This window comes from Ornithorhynchus anatinus, chromosome 12 (assembly GCF_004115215.2).
Source record: "Ornithorhynchus anatinus isolate Pmale09 chromosome 12, mOrnAna1.pri.v4, whole genome shotgun sequence".
Taxonomy (NCBI): Eukaryota; Metazoa; Chordata; class Mammalia; order Monotremata; family Ornithorhynchidae; genus Ornithorhynchus; species Ornithorhynchus anatinus.
In genome coordinates, this window is record NC_041739.1 from 1,980,133 (window position 1) to 2,005,527 (window position 25,395).

A 25,395-nucleotide genomic window follows, 5' to 3' on the forward strand; every position below is an offset into this window, starting at 1 on the left:
CTTTGACTGACGGACTGACTGGCTGACTACTGACCGGGTGACCGACCGACCGGCCGACCGACCGTCTGACAGACTGATGGACTGACGGACAGACTGCCCGCCCGACTGACCGACTGGCTACTGCCTGAGTGACCGACTGGCCGACTGGCCGACCGTCGGACGGCCTGACCGACGGCCCGGCGGCTCTCCCTCCCGCTGCCGTCGTGAGAAGGGGAATCTCGCTCGGAGGGAAGCGCCTCCCCATCGCGCCGTTCCTCCGGCCGTCCGGGGGGCGCACGGAGCCGTCCCACCCTGTGGGCCCGGAACGGCGACACACTGGGACGACCTGATTCCCTTGTATCTCCCCCAGCGCTTGGCATATAGTAAGCGCTTAACAAATACCAACATTAATATTATTATTATTGTTCTCTGGCCTCAGTTACCTCCTCTGTAAAATGGGGGGTTAAGACCGGAAGCCCTACGGGGGACAGAGACTGTGCCCAACTTGATTTGCTTGTATCCACCCCAGTGCTTAGTACGGGGCCTGGCACGTAGTAAGCGCTTAACAAATACTCTCTGCCACTTGTCAGCTGTGTGACTGTGGGCAAGTCACTTAACTTCTCTGGGCCTCGGTGACCTCGTCTGTAAAATGGGGATTAAGACGGTGAGCCCCGCGTGGGACAACCCGATTCCCTGGTGTCCTGGTGTCTACCCCAGCGCTTAGAACAGTGCCCTGCACATAGTAAGCGCTTAACAAAAGCTTACATTATTATTATTATTATTACTCTGTGAAGGGGCAGAGGCGGGGGAGAGAGGAGAGGGGCAGGGAGGGAGAGGGAGGAAGGAGAAAAGTGACTGGGGGAGTGGGGAAAGAGAGAGAGAGAGAGAAAAAAGAAGGTACAATTTTGCGCTCTTGCCTACCCCCTCCCCTCCAGTGCCCCGCCGCTGCCATTCAGCTGGAGCGGGCACATGGGGCAGGGCGGGCAGCACAGGAGGGGTGATGTTGGACGCGCCAGGACAGTCGGTGCCCCGGCCAGAAATGGCTTTGGTGTTAGGTGGGGACAACCACCGCATCACAATGTGTCTTTCACTGTGACATTTCCTGGATAGCCGGAGCCAATTTTCGGCGGCCCCAGAGGCGGCGGGGCTGAGAGGTCTGCCCGGGAGTTACGGGCACAACCCCGGGGTTGGCCAGGGGGGCAAAGGTTTGCTCGGGAGCTCTGGGCACCGTCCAGGGGCGGGGTGGGGGAGGGCAGAGAGGTCTGCCCAGGACTTGCGCACACGGACCTGCGGTGCTGGGGGAGCAGAGAGATCTGCCCAGGAGTTGTGGGCGCAGCCCCGGATGCGGGGAGCCCAGAGATGTGCCCGGGGCCTGCGGGTAGGGGCTACCAGACAGCCCGCATGGCGGGAAGAGGAAGCGGGCCCGCAGGCCGCAGAGGGCGGGTGGCCGAGGAGCGGGTGCGTTGGCCGGGGCAGAGAGGAGCCCTGCCTCCGCTGCCAGGCTCCAGGTGGGCAAGACTCTTGGCAAGACTCAGGAGAGTCTTTGGACACCCAGTACGGCCCCCTGCACCCAGTGAACGCTCAGTCCAGCTCCGCACCGTGTAGGCGCCCGGTACGGCGCTCTGCGGCTAGTCGGTTCCCAGTTCAGCTCTGTATAAACAATGTTGGTACTGGGTAAGCGCTTACTAGGTGCCGAGCACTGTTCTAAGCGCTGGGGGAGAGACAGGGTCATCAGGTTGTCCCACGTGGGGCTCACCATCTAAATGCCCAATTTACAGATGAGGTAACTGGGGCCCAGAGAAGTGAAGTGACTGGTCCACGGTCACCCAGCTGACTAGTGGCAGAGCGGGGATTCGAACCCATGACCTCCGACTCCCAGGCCCGGGCTCTTCCCACCGAGCCACGCTGCTGCTTCTATAAAGTAGGCGCCCAGTACGGCGCTCCGCACGCAGTCGACACCCAGCGCGGCTCTCACGGACGGTCCCACGGACCTAGTTCCGCTCTGCACAGAGCGGGCTCCCGGGACGGTGCTCTGCACACCGCCGACCCCCAGCACAGTGCTCTTCGCACGACGGACACGCGGCACGCCGCCCTGCGCCCGGCGATTTGGCCCCGAGCCTCCAAATCCTGCGATCGTCCTCCGAAGAGAGGTCAAGCCTCAAGTTGCACTGCAGCTTCGACGGTGGATCTGCCCCAGGGCAGGGGCAGAGATCCCAGGTGGAGAAAGGCGCTGAGCTGGAACCTCGAAGGTGGGCGCGTCGTGAGCTCGCTCCCCTCCTCTCGAGTTCCCTAATAATAATCATAATTGCCATATCGTTTAAGCGCCTACTACGGGCCGGGCACCGTACTAAGCGCCGGGGTGGATCCAAGCCAGTCGGGTTGGACACGGTCATTCATTCAATATTCATTGAAGAGTATTTCTTGAGCGCTTACTATGTGCAGAGCACTGGACTAAGCGCTTGGAATGAACAAGTCGGGCAACAGATAGAGACGGTCCCTGCCGTTTGACGGGCGCACGGTCTCATCGGGGGAGACGGACGGACGAGAACAACGTGGGTCTTAAACTCCGCTTTACGGATGAGGTAACTGAGGGCCGGAGAAGTGAAATGACTTGCCCGAAGTCACACAACAGGCGAGCGGTGGTGCCGGAATTAGAACCCAGGTCCTCCTGACCCCCCAGGCCGGTGCTCTATCCGCTAGGCTCCAGACCTTCATAGCATTCAGCCAGGTTCACGGCCCCCCTCCTAAAGCGTATCAATTCCTTGTATCCACCTCGGTGCTTAATACAGTGCCTGGCACATAGTAAGCGCTTAACGAATACTTTTATTATTATTACCGTTATCACCCTTTGCCTTCTTGGGTCTCCCCTGGGGGTCCCCGAGAGCATCAGCCCTGGACCACAGTGACCCTCTTGTCGTGGTATTTGTTAAGGGCTTATTATGTGCCAAGCACTCATCTAAGCACTGGGACAGATAAAGCCAATCGGGTTGGCCGCCGTTCCCGTCCCACGAGGGGCTCGCAGTCCAAGTGCGAATCCCCATTTTTCAGTGGAGGAAACTGAGGCACTGAGAGGTTAAGTGACCGGGCCAACGACAGACGGCAGGCAAGTGGCGGAGCCGGGATTAGAACCCGGGTCCTCTGGCTCCCGGGGCCGTGCCCTATCCGCTAGACCACACTGTCTTTCGATCTAGAGAAGCAGCGCGGCTCCGTGGAAGGAGCCCGGGCTTGGGAGTCGGAGGTCGTGGGTTCGAATCCCGGCTCCGCCACCTGTCAGCTGTGCGACCGTGGGCAAGTCACTTCACTTCTCTGGGCCTCGGTGACCTCATCTCTCTAATGGGGATGAAGACTGTGAGCCTCACGGGGGACAACCCGATGACCCTGTATCTCCCCCAGCGCTTAGAACAGTGCTCTGCACATATAGTAAGCGCTTAACAAATATCAACATTGTTATTATTATCTCGACCATAACGTCGCCGCTGCAGCGGCTCCCAGACACGTCCGTCCCTTGGCCTCAGAGCCCCCGCTGCTGGGTACGGGAAGACGCGGGGAGGGAGTGTGGATGGCTCAGCGCGAACCATCTCCACTACAGAAAGCACAAACTCAACCCCCCGTCCGGCCGGGGCGAAGACGCACTCTTGTCCTTCTCGCCCCTGGCGTCCGAGTGAGGCTTACCCGGGAGGCCAGAGGGTGAAGAAGGCCCTCGGCTGCATTTCGGGGGGCACGGTGGGCCAGTGTAACCAACGAATTAATCAGGGGACTATACTAAGCGCACTTGAGAGTCTCCAGGGGAAGGTGCGGGCTCCCTGCCTCCCAGGAGCTCAGAATCGCATGTCGTGGAGAAGCAGCGTCGCCTAACGGGTAGGGCCCAGGCCCGGGCGTCAGAAGGACCCGGGTCCTAATCCCGGCTCTGCCGCTCGTCTCCCGCGTGACCTTGGACAAGTCACTTCCCTGGGCCTCGGTCACCTCATCTGTCAAGTGGGGAGTGAGGCTGTGAGCCCCACGGGGGACGTGGATGGGGTGATCAGCTTGTATCTGCCCCAGCGTTTAGTACGGTTTCCTCGACCTGCAAGTGGGCATTCAGTACCTATTTTCCTTCCTCCTTAGACTGTGAGCCCCTTGTGGGCAGGGATCGGGTCCGACCTGATTACTTTGTATCTACCCCAGAGCTAAGAACAGAACTTGACACACATAGTAAGCGCTGAACAAATATCAGAATCATATTATTCATTCATTCAATAGTATTTATTGAGCGCTTACGACGTGCAGAGCACTGGACTAAGCGCTTGGAATGGACGATTCGGCAACAGATAGAGACCCCCCCCCCCCCCCCCCGGCCCGTCGACGGGCTCGCGGTCTAATGGGGGGAGACGGACGGACAAAAACAAGACAACTTAATGACGATAAATAGAATCAAGGGGACGGACACCTCATTAACAAAAATAAATAGGGAAATAAAAATATACGCAAATAAGCACAGTGCTGAGGGGAGGGGGAGGGGGAGGAGCAGAGGGAAAAGGGGAAGCTCCTCTTGGAGGAGGTGAGCTCTCAGTAGGGCTTTGAAGAGGGGAAGGGAGTAGGCCTTTTCTGTCCCAGGCACTTAGTACAGTGCCTGGCACATAGTAAGCACTTAACAAATTCCAGAGGGGAAAAAAGGTCAAACGTGCCCCATGCCGAGCACTCGGAGTTCTCCAGGGAGGGGTTTTTCTTTCCAAACAGCAGCCTCCCCTTCCTCCTCCTCCTCCTCCTCCCCTCCTCCTCCTCCTCCTCTTCCCCTCTTCCCCGTTGAGGGGTTTTCCTCCCAGGGGGGTTTCCTTACATGAATCTTTCTAAATCTCATCTCATGTAACTCTGCCCCATTCACCCAACAGCTCTTGGGCAATTTTAATCTCCTTTCGTCCCTCCCGCCCTCTCTCCCTCTCACTGTCTCCCTCCCTTTCTCTCTCTGTTTCTTGTTCTCTCTCTCTCTCGCCCGCGCTCTGCCTCTCTCTCTGACTCCGTGTTTTTCTCTCCAGCAGATTAGCTTTTCCTCGGGCTCTTCGGGGAGGAGGTCGGAAGGTGCGGGCCCTGGTCGAGGTGAACCCACGTTTCCCCCGACTCCCCAGGAGCTTGGGCACGCACTGCACGTCTGAACGACGGGTCCAGTGGGTTGGCATTGTTCATAATAATAATGATAACGTCGGTATTTGTTAAGCGCTTACTATGTGCAGAGCACTGTTCTAAGCGCTGGGGGAGATACAGGGTCATCAGATTGTTGTGGGGCTCCCAGTCTTCATCCCCATTTGACAGATGAGGTCACTGAGGCCCAGAGAAGCGAAGTGACTCGCCCACAGTCACCCAGCTGACAAGGGGCAGAGCCGGGATTAGAACCCATGACCTCTGACTCCCAAGCCCGGGCTCCTTCCACTGAGCCAGGCTGTTTCTCGACTTATCTAATATCAAACCCGATGCATGCGGTAGGCACGAGCTCACGAGCGACAGACTGTAATGATTTAACAAATACCAGCACCGTCATCATCGTGTTTATGATTATTATTCTGGTCCCCTCTGTCCGCACCCACCCGGTACAATGTTCGGTGCACGAACGGCTCCGCGCTGCGAGCACGCTCCAATTCCCCGCGTTTGTGCTCGAGGCCCAGAAATACAAGTCCTCCGAGCCCCTGCTCCTGGAAACTCGCCCCCGTCCCATTCTGCTCTCCCACCCGCTGTGCTGCCGGGAGGAGGCGGCCGGGAATTTAGCTTGAACGGAGCCCGCCCCACACACCCGCCGCCCCTTCTTGGTTCTCTCAATCAACCAGTGCAATTTATTAATAACAATGGTAATGATCCTCATATTTGTTAAGCGCTTACTGTGTGCCGGGCACTAAGCGCTGGGATGGATAAAAGCAAATCCAGTGGACACAGTCCCTGTCCCACGTGGGGCTCACGGTCTCAATCCCCATTTTCCAGATGAGGGAACTGAGGCCCAGAGAAGTGAAGTGACTTGCCCAAAGTCACACAGCAGAGAAGTGGCGGAGCAGGGATTAGAACCCGTGACCTTCTGACCCCCAGGCCCTATCCACTACGCCAGGCTGCTTCCGTAAGCGCTCAGTAAATACGATAGAACGAATGAATGAATTCGTTAAAATGCTTACTGTGTGCCGGGCACTGTACTAAGCGCTGGGATGGATAAAAGCAAATCCGGTGGACACATCCGTGTCCCACGTGGGGCTCACGGTCTCAATCCCCATTTTACAGATGAGGGAACTGAGGCCCAGAGAAGTGAAGTGACTTGGCCAGGGTCACCCAGCCGACAAGTGGCGGAGCCGGGATTAGAATCCACGACCTTCTGACGCCCAGACCTGTGCTCTAACCACTAGACCACACTGCTTCCTTTATTTATGTATCGAGAGCTTATGCACCCCATCCCATCTGGGGTGCAATTGGTTTTTTTCCCCGCTAGACTGTAAGCTCTTTATGGGTAGGGAACGCGCCCACTGATTCGGCTGTACTGTACTCCCCCAGTCACTTAGTTCAGTGATAAGAGAAGCAGCGTGGCTCGGTGGAAAGGGCCCGGCCTTGGGAGTCCGAGGTCATGGGTTCGAATCCCGGCTCTGCCACTTGTCAGCTGTGGGACTGTGGGCGAGTCCCCTCTCTGTGCCTCAGTGACCTCATCTGGAAAATGGGGATGAAGACTGCGAGCCTCACGTGGGACAACCTGATTACCCTACCCCAGCGCTTGGAACGGTGCTCGGCACATAGTAAGCGCTTAACAAATACCGACATCGTTATTATTATAAAGGGAGCGAGTCAGGGCGACGCGGGAGTGGGAGAAAAAGAAGGGAGGGTTTAGTCAAGGAAGGCCTCTTGGAGGAGATGGGCCTTCAATAAGGCTTGGGTGCGGGGGGAGAGTGACTGCCGGCCACGAGCCACGAGGAGGGAGGGTGTTGCCGCGGGAGGAGCCGTGAGGGAGCGAGTCGGCCGTCGGGGCCGGGAACGCTCCGCTGCCCGGGTGGCAAGAGGTGGCAGGAGGCCCCTCGCCCACCGCTGGAACGGCCGCTCGCCGCTTCGGGGCTTGCGGCCCCCGCCTGCCCGGGACCCGAGCTGCTCCACCCCGGCCCACGCCAGCAGACACGCCCAGGCCTTCCCGGCCGGGAAGCAGCGTGGCTCAGCGGAAAGAGCCCGGGCTTGGCGGTCAGAGGTCATGGGTTCGAATCCCGCATAGCTGGGTGACTGTGGGCAAGTCACTTACCTTCTCTGGGCCTCGGTTACCCCATCTGGAAAATGGGGATTAAGCCTGTGAGCCCCACGTGGGACAACCTGATGACCCTGTAATAATAATAATAACGTTGGTATCTGTTAGGTGCTTACTGTGCGCAGGGCACTGTTCTAAGCGCTGGGTTAGACACAGGGGAAGTTGTGACTTGTATCCTCCCCAGCGCTTTGAACAGTGCTTTGCCCACAGTGAGCGCTTAACAAATGCCATTATTATCATTATTACTATTAGGAGAGCTGTCCTTCAGTGGAAGTTGACCCTTCCCCTGGGGAGATTCCATCCAGGGGTGTGAATGTCGCACTGGCAATCAATCCGTAGAATTCACTAAAAGCCTAGTCCGTGCCCGGCACTGCCCTGGGCACCAACCGTGACCTGGTGGAGAGAGCAGGGGTCTGGGAGTCAGAAGGACCTGGGTTCTAATTCCGGCTCTGCCGCTCGTCTGCTGTGACAACCTACCCGTTGTTGGGTAGGGATTGTCTCCATTTGTTGCCGAACTGTACTTTCCCAACGTTTAGTACAGTGCTCTGCACAGATAAACACGATTGAATGAAGGAATGAACTTTATTTCTCTGGGCCTCAGTTACCTCATCTGTAAAACGGGGATGAAGACTGTGAGCCCCGGGTGGGACCGTGTCCAACCTGATTTGCCTGTATCTACTCCAGCGCTCGCAACAGTGCCTGGCACGGAGTAAGCGCTTAATAAATACCATTATTATGATCATGATCATTCGACTAGAGCTAGTAGACGTGATTTGCCCTCATGGCGCTTACGGTCTGGTGAGAATCCTTCGCACTCTCACACTCTGTGTCCATGAAAATACAGTTTGGGCCCCTTCTCTGACACCCTGCCTTCCTCATGATCACTGCTCGGTCATCAGCGGTGAATCACTCGATCGCATTTTATTGAGGGTTTACTGTGGACAGAGCACTGTGCTAAACGTTTGGGAGAGTATGTTATAACAGAGTTGATAGGGACAATCTAATAATAACGGTATCTGTTAAGCGCTTACTATGTGCCAAGCACTGTTCCAAGCACTGGGGATGATACAAGGTGATCAGATTGTCCCATGTGGGGCTCACAGTCTTCTCTAATAATAATAATAATAGTTAGGGTATTTGTTAAGCACTTCGTATGTGTCAGGCACTGTTCTAAGCGCTGGGGTGGATACAAGCGAAACGGATTGGACACAGTCCCTGTCCCACAAGGGGCTCACAGTCTCAATCCCCATTTTACAGATGAGGTCACCGAGGCACAGAGAAATGGAGCGAATTAATACTAATAATAATGATGGCATTGGTTAAGCGCTTACTAGGTGCCAAGCACTGTTCTAAGCGCTGGGGGAGATAGAAGGTTACCGGATTGTCCCACGTGGGGCTCTCCGTCTTAATCCCCATTTTACAGATGAGGTCACTGAGGCCCAGAGAAGCGAAGCGACCTGGCCGAGATGACGCAGCGGACGTGGCGGAGCCGGGATTGGAACCCAGGCCAGTGGTCCGTCCGCTACGTCCCCACCACCAGCCGGACAGGGGCCGATGTTGCGTCAGCAGTCAGGGAGAGAGTCTGCACTGAACCAGCGACGTTCTCTGGTCCGGTGTCCCCAGCGTCCGGCGGTCCACACCCCAGGAGAGCAGGTAGGGAGAACGGGTGGGCCCGAATACCTTTCCCTTAGGCCGCACCGCCCCTCCGAGGGTCCCGCTGGCCCGCCGCCACCCCGTCGGCCGGACCTCGCCCCCCGGAACCGGTCCGGAGGGGCCCGCCCGGCCGGAGCCCGCCGGGTCGCACGTCCGGCCAAGCCCTCCCGCAGCGCACACCTGATTCCGGGAGAAACAATATCTTAATCCGCCGCCCAAAGGCGGCGGAAAGGGCAGCCGGGCCGTTCCCCCCGGCCCGGGCCAACATCAGACCCACGGCAGGTCGACGAGGTGTCACCGGGCGAGCGGCGGGAAACCCGTCCCTCTGGGGCCGGGGGGGGAATCAGTGACCCGCTGACCTCTCGGCCCTGCCCCGGAGCTTCCCGGGGCAGGCCTGGGTTCCCCGGCCGAGCCACGCGAGCGGACACCCGCGAGGACCTTTTCCGACGCCGGCAATGCCGCGTCGCCAGTCCAGGGAACGCCGAGGAGCTCACGGGACACGTGCCTGGGTTTGGGGAGGGCGGGGGGGCCGGTACACTCAGTGCATTCTTTACTCAGTGTATGATATTTCCTCCTGACCTTTGCACCGTTCCCTCCGTGTCCTTGTTCTTCCTCCTGCTTAGTTCAGTGCTTTGCACCCGGTAATGATAATAATAATAGTTGTGGCATTTGTTAAGCGCTTACTATGTGCCCAGCACTGTTCTAAGAGCCGGGGTACATACGGGGTCATCAGGTTGTCCCACGTGGGGCTCCCAGTCTTCACCTCCATTTTACAGAGGAGGGGACTGAGGGTCCAGAGAAGTGAAGTGACCTAAATACAATTGACTGATGGATTGACCAGGGCTTCTCCAGTGGAACTGAGAAGCAGGGTCACTTAGTGGGTAGAGCCCAGGCCCGGAAGTCAGCTCTGGCCACCTGTCTGCTGTGAGACTCTGCACGAGTCACTTCACTTCTCTGTGCCTCAGTTCCTTCATCTGCAAAATGGGGATTAAGACCGTGAGCCCCACGTGGGACAGGGACTGTGTCCAATCCGACTAGCTTGTATCCACCCCGGCGTTAATGTGCCGGGAGCAGAGCGATACTATTTCAAAAAGCCAAACCAAAAAAAAAAAGCAAGAGAAGCCCAGGCCCTCGATCCAGCGTCCCTTCGCCCCAACGTCCCCGAGGCCGCCCGGTTGACCATACGAGAACCCCATCGGCCCCAGCTCCTTTCCGAGGCCCACGGGGACCCGGAGACCCTGTCCCAGCCCCCCGCCGCCACCGAACCCCCTCGGGGACGCGAGGGGGACGAGGGGGACGAGGGGGACGTGGTCCCGGCTTGGAGCGAGGCCTTGTCTTGCACAGCGATCTCAGATTCAGCTACTACAATGAAGGCCTGTTGCCCGGGGAGCCTGCTCCTTATCGCCACTTAAAATCTAATTAATCCCTATCGAAGCACAAAGATTTCTGTTGTCTTTTAGGGTGAGGGGTCACAGAGAGCCCTTTGTTCCCCAGGGCGGGAAGCCCCAGGCGGAGTAGGGGGGAGAGATAGAATTTTACCCAGAAAGTTGCAAGGTAACGGGATCAAATCCTTATCGGAAAACCGAACCGGTGGTTTTAGCCGCCCCTTTAGCCGGAGTCCCCGGCCTTTCCGTGAAACTTTAGCTTCGGGGAGAACAAAAAAAAAGGCAGTTCAGGGGCCCCGGAGGGTTCCCGGACCGAGCTTATATCAGGGGCCCCGGCGTCGCCCGGCCCGCGTTGGCCTGCCCGCCGCCACAGGGCAGGCCCCATGGCCTCCGGGCCGGGCCGGGCCATGCAGTCGTCCGGCCTGGGGGTCTCGGTGCTGGGCTGGGTCCTGGCCTGCCTGACCACCTACCTGCCCCGCTGGAAGGACCTCAACCTGGACCTGAACGAGCTGGAGCACTGGACCGAGGGGCTGTGGCAGGCCTGCGTCAGCCAGGAGGAGGGCGGCGCGGTCCAGTGCAAGGACCTGGACTCCTTCCTGGCCCTGCCGGCCGAGCTGCGGGTGGCCAGGGTCCTCATGGTCCTGTCCCACGGGCTGGGCCTGTTGGGCCTGCTGGCCGCCGGGGCCGGCCTGGACTGCCTCAAGGTGGCCGCCGGGCGGAGGGGTCTCAAGCGTCGGCTGCTGGCCCTCGGGGGAGCCCTGGTCTGGGGCTCGGGGGTCGCCGTCCTGGTGCCCGTGTCCTGGGTGGCCCGACAGATGGTCCGCGACTTCTGGGACCCCGCGGTGCCCGACATCGTGCCCCGCTGGGAGTTCGGCGAGGCGCTCTTCCTGGGCTGGTTCTCCGGCTTCGCCCTGCTCCTGGGGGGGGCCCTGCTGGGCGGCGCGGCCTGCACGGCCTCGACCCCCGCGACCCCCGGCCGCCAGGCGGGGGGCGACGTCTTGGACGCCTGCCAGCCCCTGGAGATGGAAGGGCAGGCCGCGAAGCCTCGGCTTTTATCCCGGGACAGCTGGGTCGTGGGGCCCCCTCTGTGACGCGCCCAGGACTTGGGGGGCTGGGGGAGGGTCAGGCCGGGGCGGGGAAGGCCCCGTGGCCACTCACCCGGATCCGAGGTCACGAAATCCGAGCATCCCGCAGCCTCCCGTTGGGGAATCAGTGTGCGGTTCTTCCCGCCGGGGGAAGCCCGGGCCACCTCTGGACCCGACGGAGATTTGGGGGCGAACACAGCTCTCTCTCTGGCCTCTGACCGAATGGACGGGGGGTGGGGGGGGCCACGATATGAGCCACGCTCCCATCCAACCCCGGTCGCCGGCCCAGACTTTCCGCCCGCGGCCAGAAACCGGCCTTTCTACAAAACCAGCCTGGCCGGGAAGCGGGAGACCACCTCCGTGCCCGCTGTCCATCCTTCTGGACGCCATCCCAACGCTAGTGAACACCGAGGACCGGGCAGCACGGACTTGGGCACCGAGCGTCGAGGACCAGGCCGGCGAAGACCGAGGTGGAAAGACCTGGGCACTGGGCGTCACGCTCATTTGGAGTGAGGGCGTCCCGGGGGCTTGGCAGCGTCCGCCTTGGCCAGGAATTACGGCCGAATGCCGAAACGTTGGGCTCGGGGGAACTTTCTCGGGCCTGGAGGGAGGCCGAAGAAGCCAGAATCCGGGGGAGACACCTTGACCGCAACGTTAGAGCAACTGCATCTCGCAGACTCCTTTGTTTCGAGAGCAGTGCTTCCTCTGAGACTGGGGTCGGGGGACCGGAGCTGGAAGACCACGAAGCCAGGTGGACCGGGTTGGGGGGTGCAGAGGAGCTGCGAGATGAGGAGATCAGAGGGTTTGGGAGCTGGGGGGGTCAGTAGAGTGCTTAGTACGGTGCCTTGCACACGGTAAGCGCTCAATAAATCCGACCGAACGAAGAGAAGCTGGAGGGGCAGAGGAAATGGGGGTCGGAGGGGCTGGGAGATGACGGGATCGGAGGGTTTGGGAGCTGGGGAGGGGCGGTCAGTACAGTATTGGGCCAATCCGATTACCTTGTCTCTACCCCAGCGCTTAGAACAGTGCTTGGCACATAGTAAGCGGTTAACAAACACCATCGTTATTAAAATTATTTGTACAGTGCTCTGCACGTGGTAAGCGCTCAGTAAATGCGATCGAATTGGATGAAGAGAAGCGGGAAGCCAGAGGGGCAGAGGGAACGGGAAGATCCCGAGAAGCAGAGTGGCTTAGCGGAAAGCGACCCGGGTTTGGGAGTCAGAGGTCACGTGTTCTAATCCCCACACCGCCACTTATCAGCTGTGTGACTTTGGGCCGGTCACTTCACTTCATTGTGCCTCAATTACCTCATCTGTAAAATGGGAATTAAGACTGTGACCCTTACGGGGGACAATCTGATGACGCTGTATCTACTCCAGGGCTTAGAACAGTGCTTGGCACATAGTAAGTGCTTAACAAATGGCTTCATATTATTATTAGAAGGGCAGAAGAAATGGGGGTCAGAGGGGCTGGGGATCGGGGGGGTGGGGATGGTGAGGGTTATGGCCGGGGAGATTGGGGGGCGGGTGTTTGCCCTGACAATTGGAACGAGGGGGACTGGGAGTCGAGATGGGCGAGACCCTGTCCCCTCTTCCCTCCCTTTTCCTTCCCCCTTTCCCTCACACTCCCTCTCTTCCCTCTGCCCCCCCACCCCCCCCCCGTGCCCGACCAAGCTGTCGGAGCAGCAGGAGATGAAGGTGCCGCTTCTTGAGAAGCAGGGTGGCTTAATGGCAAGGGCCCGGGCTTGGGAGTCAGAGGACGTGGGTTCTAATCCCGCCTCCGCCACTCATCTGCTGGGTGACCTTGGGCAAGCCGCTTCACTTCTCTGGGCCTCGGTGATCATTCATTCATTCAATCGTATTTACTGAGCGTTTCCTGTGTGCAGAGCGCTGTACTAAGAGCTTGGAAAGGACAATACAACAAATAAAGAGAGAAAATCCCGGCACACGTTGCAGATAGTAATAACTCTGGTATTTGTTAAGTGCTTACTATGCGTCGGGCACTGTACTAAGCGCTGGGGTGGATACAAGCAAATGGGGCTCACATTCTGGCTGATTACTTGTGTTGTTTTGCTGTCTGTCACCCCCTACTAGACTGTGAGCCCGTCGTGGGGCAGGGATGGTCTCTATCTGTTGCCGAATTGTACATTCCAAGCGCTCAGTCCAGTGCTCCGCACACAGTAAGGGCTCAATAAATGCGATTGAATGAAGGAATGAAATTCTTAATCCCCATTCGACAGAGGAGGCCACTGAGGCCCAGAGAAGTGAAGTGACTCCCCCAAGGTCACACAGCAGAGAAGAGGTGGAGCCTGGATTAGAAAAAAATCATAATAATGGTATTTGTTAAGCGCTTACTATGCGCCAGGCACTGTGCTCAGCACCGTGAGCCCATTGCGGGCAGGGATTGTCTCTCTTTGTGGCTGAATTGTACTTCCCAAGTGCTTAAGACAGTGCTCTGCACGCAGTAAGCGCTCCGTAAATTCGATCGAATGAATGAATAAGCAAACTGGGTTGGACAGAGTCCCCGTCCCACGTGGAGCTCCCAGTCTCAGTCAGACTCCCGGGTCTGTGTTCTATCCGCTTAATAAATGCCATCATTATTATTAGTCTCGAAAGCGCTGGCTCGGGCCCACGGGCTCTGGCGTCCACAGGCGCGTCCCGAGAGCCATCGTGGGTAATTTCCATGACAGGTACAACAGTGTCAACAAGAGGATGGGCCTCCCTCCCTCCTTCTCTTCTTCCCTCCTTCCCTCCCAGCCGGTCACCCGCAAATACCACGAGGGCGCACGGCGAGAGGGCGGCACTCGTGGCAAGACAGGAGGCCTCCCCTCGGCCGGTCCCGGCTGACCCCATGGCCTCCGGGCCGGGCCATGCAGTCGTCCGGCCTGGGGGTCTCGGTGCTGGGCTGGGTCCTGGCCTGCCTGACCACCTACCTGCCCCGCTGGAAGGACCTCAACCTGGACCTGAACGAGCTGGAGCACTGGACCGAGGGGCTGTGGCAGGCCTGCGTCAGCCAGGAGGAGGGCGGCGCGGTCCAGTGCAAGGACCTGGACTCCTTCCTGGCCCTGCCGGCCGAGCTGCGGGTGGCCAGGGTCCTCATGGTCCTGTCCCACGGGCTGGGCCTGTTGGGCCTGCTGGCCGCCGGGGCCGGCCTGGACTGCCTCAAGGTGGCCGCCGGGCGGAGGGGTCTCAAGCGTCGGCTGCTGGCCCTCGGGGGAGCCCTGGTCTGGGGCTCGGGGGTCGCCGTCCTGGTGCCCGTGTCCTGGGTGGCCCGACAGATGGTCCGCGACTTCTGGGACCCCGCGGTGCCCGACATCGTGCCCCGCTGGGAGTTCGGCGAGGCGCTCTTCCTGGGCTGGTTCTCCGGCTTCGCCCTGCTCCTGGGGGGGACGCTGCTGGGCGGCGCGGCCTGCACGGCCTCGACCCCCGCGACCCCCGGACGCCTGGCCGAGGACGACGTCCTGGATGCCTGCCGGCCCCTGGAGATGGACAGCCCCAGCCGGAAGGTCTAGCCCAGATCCAGGAGTCCCAATCCCCGGCGCCCCCGGACAAGCGTCAGGACCCGACTGACCATCCGCCCCCGACCTCCGGGATCCACTGTGACCTCCCCCGACCCCAGGGTCGGTCACCCCGGCCCATCTCCGGGGACTGCAGCTGGAGCCACCCACGACCACCGGGCCTCCTCCTCTGGGACCCGTCTGTCTGTCTGATGCTTGGAGGACCGCTCCGGCCCCGAGAGCTGCCGGACAGGCCGACCGCTCCACCTGTCCCGGAATCCCCTTCCCTTTACGGAGGGAGGAAGAGGGGTGAGGGAGAGGGAAAGAGGACGCTTCAGGCAGGGAGTGGGGCACAGAGGGGGAAAAAGAGAGAGAGAGAAGGAAAGAGAGGGAGGGAATGAGGGAGGGAGAGTAAAAAGAGGACCTAGAGAGAGGGAGTGGAAGAGAGAGAAGGAAAGAGAGGGAGGGAGAGAAAAAAGGACGCTAGAGAGAAGAAATGGGGGGGGGAGGGAAAGGGAGGGAAAGAAAAAAGGATGCTAGAGAGAGGGAAAGAGGGATGGAGAGAAAAAAGAGGACCTAGAGAGAGGGAGGGAGAGAATAAAAGGATGCTAGAAAGAGGGAAAGAGAGGGATGGAGAGAAAAAAGAGGACCTAGAGAGAGGGAGTGAGAGAGGGTGAAGGAAAGAGAGAGAGGGAGAGAAAAAAGGACCTAGAGAGAGCGAGGGAGAGAGGGAGGGAGAGAATAAAAGGTTGCTAGAGAGAGGGAAAGAGGGAGGGCGAGAAAAAAGAGGACCTAGACAGAGGGAGGGAGAGAGGGTGAAGGAGAGAGAGGGAGAGAAAAAAAGAGGACCTAGAGAGAGAGAGGGGGAGAGGAAGGGAGAGAATAAAAGGATGCTAGAGAGAGGGAAAGCGAGGGAGGGAGAGAAAAAAGAGGACCGAGAAATAGGGAGTGAGAGAGAAGGAAAGACAGGGAGGGAGAGAAAAAAGACGCTAGCGAGATGGAGTGGGAGAGAGAGAGGGGAAAGAGAGGGAGGGAGAGAAAAAGGACGGGAGAGAGAGGGAGTGAGAGAGAGAGGGAAAGAGGGAGGTAAAGGAATGGAGGGAAGAGGGAGAGAGAGGTATGAGAGGAGGGAGAGAGGGAGGGAGAGATGGAGGAATACAGAGAGGTAGAGAGGAGGGAAAAAGGGGGAGAGAGAAATGGAGGGAGAGAGAGAGAGATGGAGAGAGACAGAGTGGGAAAGGGAGGGAGGCTGTCCCAGGTGAGGGCCCGTGCCGCAAGCCGGAGGAGAGTGGTCGGGGCCGGTCAGGTGAAGGCGGGGGTCCCAACTACCAACTCGGTCCACCTTCACTTCCAGCCTTCCCCCTGCCTCCCCGCTCCCCACCCCAGGGGACAGCCCGGGCCTCGGAGGCAGAAGGACCTGGGTTCTAATCCCGACTCCGCCTCTAGTCTGCTGTGGGACCTCGGGCAAATCACTTCACTTCTCTGGGCCTCAGTTCCCTCATCGGGAAAACGGGGATTGAGACTCTGAGCCCCTTGTGGGACAGGGACCGTGTCCCACCCGATTTGCTAATACCCAGCGCTTAATACAGTGCCCGGCACCCAGTAGGCGCTTAATAAACACCACAATTATTATTATTATTACTCCGTCTTCTCAGCCCAAGACCTGTGCACCGCAACCTGCTCCCTGCCCTGCCCGGCCTTCACTGCAAACAGCTCCTCACTGCACACTGGACCCTCACTGCACGTCGGAGAGAGAAGTCAAGGCAGATTGGGCGAGGGTCTCCTCGGAGACCCCTATTTCCCGGACAAACACGCGGGGAGGGGGCGGAGGGGGCATGCGTCTGTTATATCGTTCTATTGTCCTCTCCCAAGCGCTTAGTACAGTGCTCTGCACACAGGAAGCGCTCAATAAATACGATTGACCGGCCGACCGACCTTGCGGCCCACCGGGGGCCAGAGGACACGGTGAGAAGGATACTGAGAAGCGGCTTGGGGTAGTGGCTAGAGCATAGGCCTAACTTCTCTGTGCCTCAGTTACCTCACCTGTAAAATGGGGATTAACTGTGAGCCCCACGTGGGACCACCTAATAATAATAATAATGTTGGTATCTGTTAAGCGCTTACTATGTGCCGAGCACTGTTCTAAGCGCTGGGGTAGACATAGGGGAATCAGGTCGTCCCACGTGGGGCTCACAGTCTTCATCCCCATTTTACAGATGAGGGAACTGAGGCACAGAGAGGTTAAGTGACTCGCCCACAGTCACACAGCCGACAAGTGGCAGAGCTGGGATTCGAACCCATGAGCCCTGACTCCAAAGCCCGTGCTCTTTCCACTGAGCCACGCACCTGATGACCCTGTATCTACCCCAGCGCTTAGAACAGTGCTCTGCACCTAGTAAGCGCTTAACAAATACCAACATAATAATGATAATAGGCCTGGCAGTCACAAGGTCATGGGTTCTAATCCCGACTCCGCCGCTTGACTGCCGTGTGACCTTGGGCGAGTTACTTCATTTCCCTGGGCCTCAGTTCCCTCATCTGTAAAATGGGGATCAAGAGACTGTGAGCCTCACGTGGGACAGGGACTCCGTTCAACACGATTTACTAGTATACGTCCCCAACGCTTAGTACGGCGTAGTAATAATAATAATAATGTTGGTATTTGTTAAGCGCTTCCTATGTGCAGAGCACTGTTCTAAGCGCTGGGGGAGATACAAGGTCATCGGGTCGTCCCACCTGAGGCTCACTGTTAATCCCCATTTTACAGATGAGGTATCTGAGGCACAGAGAAGTGAAGTGACTTGCCCACAGTCACACAGCTAAGTGGCAGAGCGGGGATTCGAACCCATGACCTCTGACTCCGAAGCCCGTGCTCTTTCCACTGAGCCACGCTGCTAGTACATAGTAAGCGCTTAACAAATACCATTATTATTATTAAAAGGGACAGATAAAATACCAGAAAAGGGCGGTTTTGTTAAAAAAAGGCATTTCCCCCTCCATATCAAACACACAACTCATACACAAATGCCATAATAATAATTATTATTAAAAGGGACAGATAAAATACCAGAGAAGGACGGGTTTGTTAAAAAAAGGCATTTCCCTCCCCCATCTCAAACGCACACACACATCTCAAACACCATAATTACTGTTATTATCATTATTATTATTGAAAGGGACAGATAAAATACCAGAGAAGGACGCGTTGGTTAAAATAAAGGCAACCCCCCCATCGTAAACACACAGAAAGTGCAGAGACAAAGGGGATGGGTGAACTTGTGGGGTGGATAGGTGGGCTTTTCCTCTGCCTGAGGAATAGTCCCCCCACCCGGATCCTCTCAAGAGGATTTGGGGTGGGGGTGTGTGATCCTGTCAGACAAAGGGATCTCAAAAAGATTCAATTTGATTCCTCCCTGGAGTCTTCTCAATTTCGTCCATTTGACCAAAAAAAAAAAAAAATGTCAATCTCATCCTGGTAATCCCGAGAGGCTGATGGACAAATGGAACGTGATCTTCGTGGAAACGAGATCGAAGCGTCTCATCCCATCCGTCGCCAACCCTATTCGATCAGTCGATCGATCTATGCGCTTGGGAGAGTGCGATACAACAGAGTCGGTAGGCAACAGAAGGAGCGCGGCTTGGTGGGTACAGTCAGAAGGACCTGGGTTCATTCATTCATTCAATAGTATTTATTGAGCGCTTCCTATGTGCAGAGCACTGGACTAAGCGCTTGGAATGGACAAATCGGTAACAGATAGAGAAAGTCCCTGCCCTCTGACGGGCTTACGGTCTAATCGGGGGAGACGGACAAGAACAATAGCAATAAATAGAATCAAGGGTTCCAATTCTGGTCCCGCCACAAGTCTGCTGTATGACTGTGGTCAAGTCACTTCATCTCTCGGGGCCTCAGTTCCCTCTGCTGTAAAATGGGGATTGAGATTGTGAACCCCATGCAGGACCAGGGACTGGGTCGCACCCGGTTAGTTTGCTCTATCCCAGCGTTTAGAGCATATTGACTTGGCTCCTCGTAAGCGCTTAACAAGTACCATAATAATCATTATTATGAGAAGCAGCGGGATGTAGTGGCTAGAGCACGGGCCTGGGAGCCAGAAGGTCATGGGCTCCTGATCCTCACTCCTCCACATGTCTGCTGGGTGACCTTAGGCAAGTCAGTTCACTTCTCTGTGCCTCAGTGACCTCATCTGTAACTTGGGGATAAAGACTGTGAGCGCTCTGCGGGACACGTACTCTGTCCACCCAGTTTGCTTGTATCACCCCAGACCTTAGTATAGTGCTTGGCACATAGTAAGCATTTAATAAATACCGCAATTATTATTATTAGGCACCGTTCCCTGCCCACAAGGAGCTTACAGTCTAGGGGGAGCTTAAATGCAAATGGAATCGGGGGGGGGCTCAACTGCTGCCCTGCATCTCCTCCATCCTGGGGTTGTGTCCTTGTGCTAACATAAAATTAGCAGGGTGGCCACGGGTCAGCCACCTGGAGAGTCTGCAAAGAGCCTGCAGAGGCCATGGGTGGCTTCCCGTGGGGAAAAGGCATTAGCCCAAGCCGCTTGGGGGGTCCAACCGACAAATGGGCCCGCTCTGTCCACCCCTCCTGCCTTCGATGATCCGCGGACCCTTTCCAACAGAGAAACCAACTCGCCTTTCACTCGGCAGGGATTTCCAGCGTTTGCCAGAGAGGCCTCGCCGACGGTCGGGACGGAACTTCATCCAACGGACATAATTAAGAGGAGAAATAAATAAATGCGGATGGCCGGACTCCTGGCTGTGACTCGACTCTTCATTTCATTGAGCAACATTAAATAAAACACGTTAGGCCTTTATTTTTCACATTGGCCCTTGGGCCTCAGGTGAGGGCTTTGGGGGTCTACTTTGTTGACACCCAGAGGGAGGATGCGGGTGGGAAGGGCTTGGGAAGGGGGTGGTCCTGCTGTGCGGGGGTCTCCGGGACCTCCCTTTCTGGGTCCAGAATAATAATAGTAACAATAATGGTATTTGTTAAGCACTTACTATGTGCCAAGCACAGTTCTAAGCGCTGGGTAGATACAAGGTCATCAGGTTGTCCCACGTGGGACTCACAGTTTTAATCCCCATTTGACAGATGAGGTAACTGAGGCCCAGAGAATTTAAGTGATTTGCCCAAAGTCACCCAGCAGACAAGTGGCGGAGCCGGAATTAGAACCCACGACCTCTGACTCCCAAGCCCGGGCTCTTTCCAGTAAACCAGGCTGCTTCTCAACAGCCTCCGCCTGGGCCTCGCCGAGTCGTGTGAAGCGGGGTTGGGCCTGGAGGTCTGTGGGGAGTGGGCCTCTCTAGGGACGAGAGGAGGCAGCATCTCTCCCCTTTCCTTCCCAGCGCTTAGAACAGTGCTTTGCACGTAGTAAGCGCTTAACAAAGGCCATCATCATTATTATTACTCCCCCCTTTCCTATTCCCCCATTCCGGTCTCCCATCCTGGCCGGTCATCCCAACCCACCCCCTTCTCCCCACTCCTCCTTCTGACTGCAAAATGGGAATGTGGACAGGCAGTGCGTCTATTTTATGTTCTGTTAATAGTTAGAGTACTTGCTAAGAGAAGCCGCGTGGCTCAGTAGAAAAAGCCCGAGCTTGGGAGTCAGAAGTCATGGGTTCTAATCCCGCCTCTGCCGCTTGTCAGCTGTGTGACTTCGGGCAAGTCACTTAACTTCTCTGGACCTCATCTGTAAAATGGGGATTAAGGCTGTGAGCCCCACGTGGGGCTACCTGATCACCTTGTATTCCCGCCCCAGCGCTTAGAACAGTGCTCTGCCCATAGTAAGCGCTTAACAAATACTATCATTAATATTATTAAGCGCTTACTATGGGCCAAGCACTGTTCTAAGAGCTGGGGTAGATAGAAGCTAATCAGGTAAGCCACAGTCCTTGTCTGTGAGCACGATGTTGGGCAGGGATCGTCTCCGTTGCTGAATTGTGCTTTCCAAGTGCTTAGTACAGTGCTCTGCACACAGTAGGCGCTCCATAAATACGACGGAATGAATGGGCGGCGGGGAGACAGATATCAGCACAAATAAATAAAATGACAGATCTGGACATGTGGTGTGGAGCTGGGAGTCGGGAGAAGAGCAAAGGGTGATGTGGAAGGGAGCGGGAGAGGAGGAAAAGATGAGGAAAAGCTTTGGGATTGGGAAGGGGGCTGGCCAACGACGGGAAAGAGCCCGGGCTTGGGAGTCACAGGATGTGGGTTCTAATCCTGCCTCCGCCACTTGTCTGCTGTGGGAACTTGTGCAGGTCATCCTACTTCTCTGGGCCTCAGTTACCTCCCCACAGTACTTGTGTACATATTTATTATTCTATCACTTGTACTAATGATGTGTATATATCTATACTTTTATTTATTTATATCGATGCCACTGATGTCTACTTGTTTTGATGTCTGTCTCCCCGCTTCTAGATTGTGAGCCCACTGTGGGCAGGGATTGCCTCTCTTTGTTGCCGAATTGTACTTTCCAAGCGCTTAAGTAAGCGCTCAATAAATACGACAATGAATTAGTCTGTAAAGTGGGGATTAAGAACTGTGAGCCCCATGTGGGACAACCTGATGACCTTATATCTACCCCAGCTTTTAGAATGATGCTTGGCACATAGTAAGTGCTTAACAAATATCATCATTATGATTATGATTATAGAAGCAGCGTGGCTCAGTGGAAAGAGCACGGGCTTGGGAGTCAGGACCCATGAGTTCGAATCCCGGCTCTGCCACTTGTCAGCTGTGTGACTGTGGGCGAGTCACTTAACTTCTCTGTGCCTCAGTTGCCTCATCTGTAAAATGGGGATTAAGACTGTGAGCCCCATGTGGGACAACCTGATTCCCCTGTGTCTACCCCAGCGCTCCGAACAGTGCTTGGCACATAGTAAGCGCTTAACAAATACCAACATTATTATTATTATTAGTGTTAAACTCCCAGATAACACAGTTTGGAGGAGAGGAGAGGAAGGGAGAAGGAAGAAGCAAAGGAGAGAAGAGACAAAAGGGGGAAAAGGTGAGAAAGGGGAGAGGGCTTGGGAGTGATGGAGGTGGGAATGGGAGTGTTGGAGGTGATAATAAGGGTATTTGTTAAGCGCGTTTACTACGTGTCAAGCACCGTTTAAGGGCCCGAGGTGGATAGAGCTAATTATGTTGGGGACCTTTCCTGTCCGAAATAGAGTTCACAGTCTTAATCCCCATTTTACAGATGAGGATACTGAGGCACAGAGAAGCAAGGTGACCTGCCCAAGGTCACCCAGCAGACGTGTGGCAGAGCCAGGATTAAAACCCAGGACTGCCCGTTGGAGGTGGACGGGAAGGAGACCAGGTAGCCCCGACTCACCTGAACGACCACAGCGGCAGCGGCTCTCTGCAATCAGTCAATCGTACTTATTGAGCGCTTACTAATCAGAGCACTGTATTAAGCGCTTGGGAAAGAACAATACAACAATAAAAAGTGACAATCCCTGCCCACAACGAGCTCACAGTCTAGAGGCGGGGCATAATTCATTCATTCAATCGTATTTACTGAGCGCTTACTGTGTGCAGAGCACTGGACTAAGGGCCCGGAATGTACAACTGGGCAACAGATAAAGACAGTCCCTGCCCAACAACGGGCTCACAGTCTAAAAGGGTGGGACAGATAACGGCATTTGTTAAGCGCTTACTAGGTGCCGGGCACTGTACTAAGCGCTGGGGTGGATACAAGCAAATCCGGTTGGACCCAGTCCCCTGTCCCACATGGGGCTCGCAGTGTCAATCCCCATTTTTCAGAGGAGGTTACTGAGGCCCAGAGAAGTGAAGTGACTTGCCCAAGGTCACACAGCAGACAAGCGGCGAAGCGTGAAATAGAACCCATGACCTTCTGACTCTTAGGCCCTTGCTCTATCCACTACACCACGTTCTTCTTCCTCCTCCTCCTCCTCCTCCTCCTCCTCCAGAATTCAGGATCTAGTGGGAAATGAGGCTGTAAACTCTTTGTGGGCAGGGAATGTGTCCGTTTCTTGTTCTGTTGGACTCTTTCAAATACTTAGTACAGTATTCTGCACTCAGGCTGGTGACGGTGGGGCATGGGAGGGGCTGATAATAGTTAGGGTACTTTTCTGTACCTCCGTTTCCCCATCTGTAAAATGGGGATTCATTACCCGTTCTTCCTCCCACTTATTCATTCATTCATTCCATCATATTTATTAAGCGCTTACTTAATACAGGAGCACTGTACTAACTGCTTGGGGAAGTACAATACAGTACATACAATATGTACTGTATATACAATATAGTATATACAGTACAATAAATACAATACAGAAACAGTGACATTCCCTGCCCACAACGAGCTCACAGTCTGGGCGGGGAGATTTATCAATACAAATAAATAAAATTACAGATATATACACTTAGAATGTGAGCCCTAAGTGGCTCTTCCAGTTGTCTGCTGTGTAACCTCGGTCAAGTCATTTCACTTCTCTGGGTGGGACAGAGACTGTGTTCAACCTGATTACCTTGTACCTACCCTAGCGCTTAGAACAGTGTTTGGCACATAGTAAGCGCTTAACCAATATCCTTATTATTATTGATATTATCTGTAAAATGGGGATTAAACACCTGTGTCCCTCCTATGTAAACTGTGCGGTCTGTGTGGAGCCCGGGCTATGTCCAAACTAATGATCTTGTATCTACCCCAGCACTTAACACAGTGCTTGGCACTTAGGAAGCGCTTAACAAGCATTACCACTGTTATTAAGTATTTGTTAAGGGTTTACTATGTGCCAAGCAGTGAACTAAGGATTGGGGTAGATACAAGATCATTAGACTGGATGTACATGGAGCTCACAGACAGCATATTTTACAGATGAGGAAACTGAGGCCCGGAGAAGTGAAATGGTTTGCCCCAGCTCATATAGCAGGCAAGTAGCAGAGCCGGGATTAGAACCCAGGTCCTCGGATTCCCAGACCCGAACGCTCTCCGCTAGGCCTCACTGCTTCTCTCTGTAGTAACTTTATTTTCTTCGTAGGGGGAAGAAAGTCCTCTTCCTCTCCCTTTGCACTGGGAAATGACAAAGCTGCCCCGGGAAACTCAGGAGAACACCCGAATCCTTTATTTATGGCGGGTGATTCTCAAAGTGTCAACCGCAAATAGCGCTATTTTTCAAAATCCGAGGTAATTGGGCGAGGGGGCGGTGGTGGTGTATTTCTTTAGTGCCTCAAAAGGTGTTAAATTTCTACTTTGCAGCTTTTGGAGGGGGCCCTCAGAGAGCAGCAGAGTCAGTTTGCGGCCTGGTTTCTTTTAACACACCAGCTGATGATCACAAAACCCAATAAACTAACAAGTGCCCCTCGAGGATTGTCGGAGAAATCAGGGGAGGGGGAGGCTCTTGGAGCCTCAAGCAGCCAAGACACCTCAGCTAGGCAACCTCTTCTCCAACACAACCGATCATCTCCTAAGAAATTAGACCCAGCTGCCGTTCTAGTGACAACAAGGAAGCGGGGTGGCCCAGTGGAAAGAGCGGGGCCTAGGAGGAGGAGGAGGGGGATGTAAATTCGAATCCGGGTGCCCCCATGTACCTGTTGCGTGACCTTGGGCAAGTCGTTTAATTCCTCTCGTGCCTCAGTTCCCTCATCTGCAAACTGGGCATTCAATACCTGTTCTTCCTCTTAGACTGAGGCCCAAGTGGGACTTCGTTCATTCAGTAGCATTTATTGAGCGCTTACTATGTGCAGAGCACTGGACTAAGCGCTTGGGATGAACAGGTCGGCAACAGATAGAGACGGTCTCCGCCGTTTGACGGGTTTACGGTCTAATTGGGGGAGACGGACAGACGAGAACCGTGGCGATAAATAGAGTCGAGGGGAAGAACGTGTCGTAAAAACAGTGGCAACTAAATAGAATCAAGGAGATGTACATTTCATTAACAAAATAAATAAGATAATGAAAATATATACAGTTGAGCAGACGAGTACAGTGCTGAGGGGATGAGAAGGGAGGGGGGAGGAGCAGAGGGACTTGATTAGGTGGTATCTAACCCAGCGCTTAGAACAGTGCTTGGAACACAGTCACAGCTATGTTCAGCACTAATTGTGTACGACGTACAATCCTCTAAGCGCTGGGGGAGACACAAGGTGATGAGTCTGTTTGTTGTTACATTGCACTCTCCCAAGCGCTTAGTACAGTGCTCTGCACATAAAGTGAACATTCCAAGCGCTTAGTAGAGTGCTCTGCACATAGCACATAGTGCTCTGCACGATTAGACCGTAAGCCCGTCAAAGGGCAGGGACCGTCTCTATCTGTTACCGATTTGTACATTTCAAGCGCTTAGTACAGTGGTCTGCACATAGTAAGCGCTCAATAAATACTATTGAATGAATGAATAGTAAGCGCTCAATAAATACTATTGAATGAATTAGATGGACTCAGTCCCTGTCCCACATAGGGCTCACAGTCTCCACCCCCATTTTACAGATGAGGGAAACTGAGGCCCAGAAAAGTGACTTGCCCAAGGTCATAGAGCAGGCAAATGGCACAGCCGGGATTAGAACCCACG

General features: G+C 55.6%; 2 protein-coding genes across 2 annotated transcripts; both read left to right on the forward strand.

Annotated features, from left to right (window-relative positions):
• Positions 1-10,655: 10,655 nt before the first annotated feature.
• LOC114815625 (putative claudin-24) lies at positions 10,656-11,339 on the forward strand. Its single transcript, XM_029077071.1, has one exon. The coding sequence runs from the start codon at positions 10,656-10,658 to the stop codon at positions 11,337-11,339; it is 684 nt and encodes a 227-aa protein (XP_028932904.1).
• A 2,863-nt stretch (positions 11,340-14,202) lies between these two features.
• LOC100083510 (claudin-22-like) lies at positions 14,203-14,844 on the forward strand. Its single transcript, XM_007660507.2, has one exon. It carries the CDS (start codon positions 14,203-14,205, stop codon positions 14,842-14,844), a length of 642 nt encoding a protein of 213 aa, XP_007658697.2.
• The last annotated feature ends 10,551 nt before the right edge of the window (positions 14,845-25,395 follow it).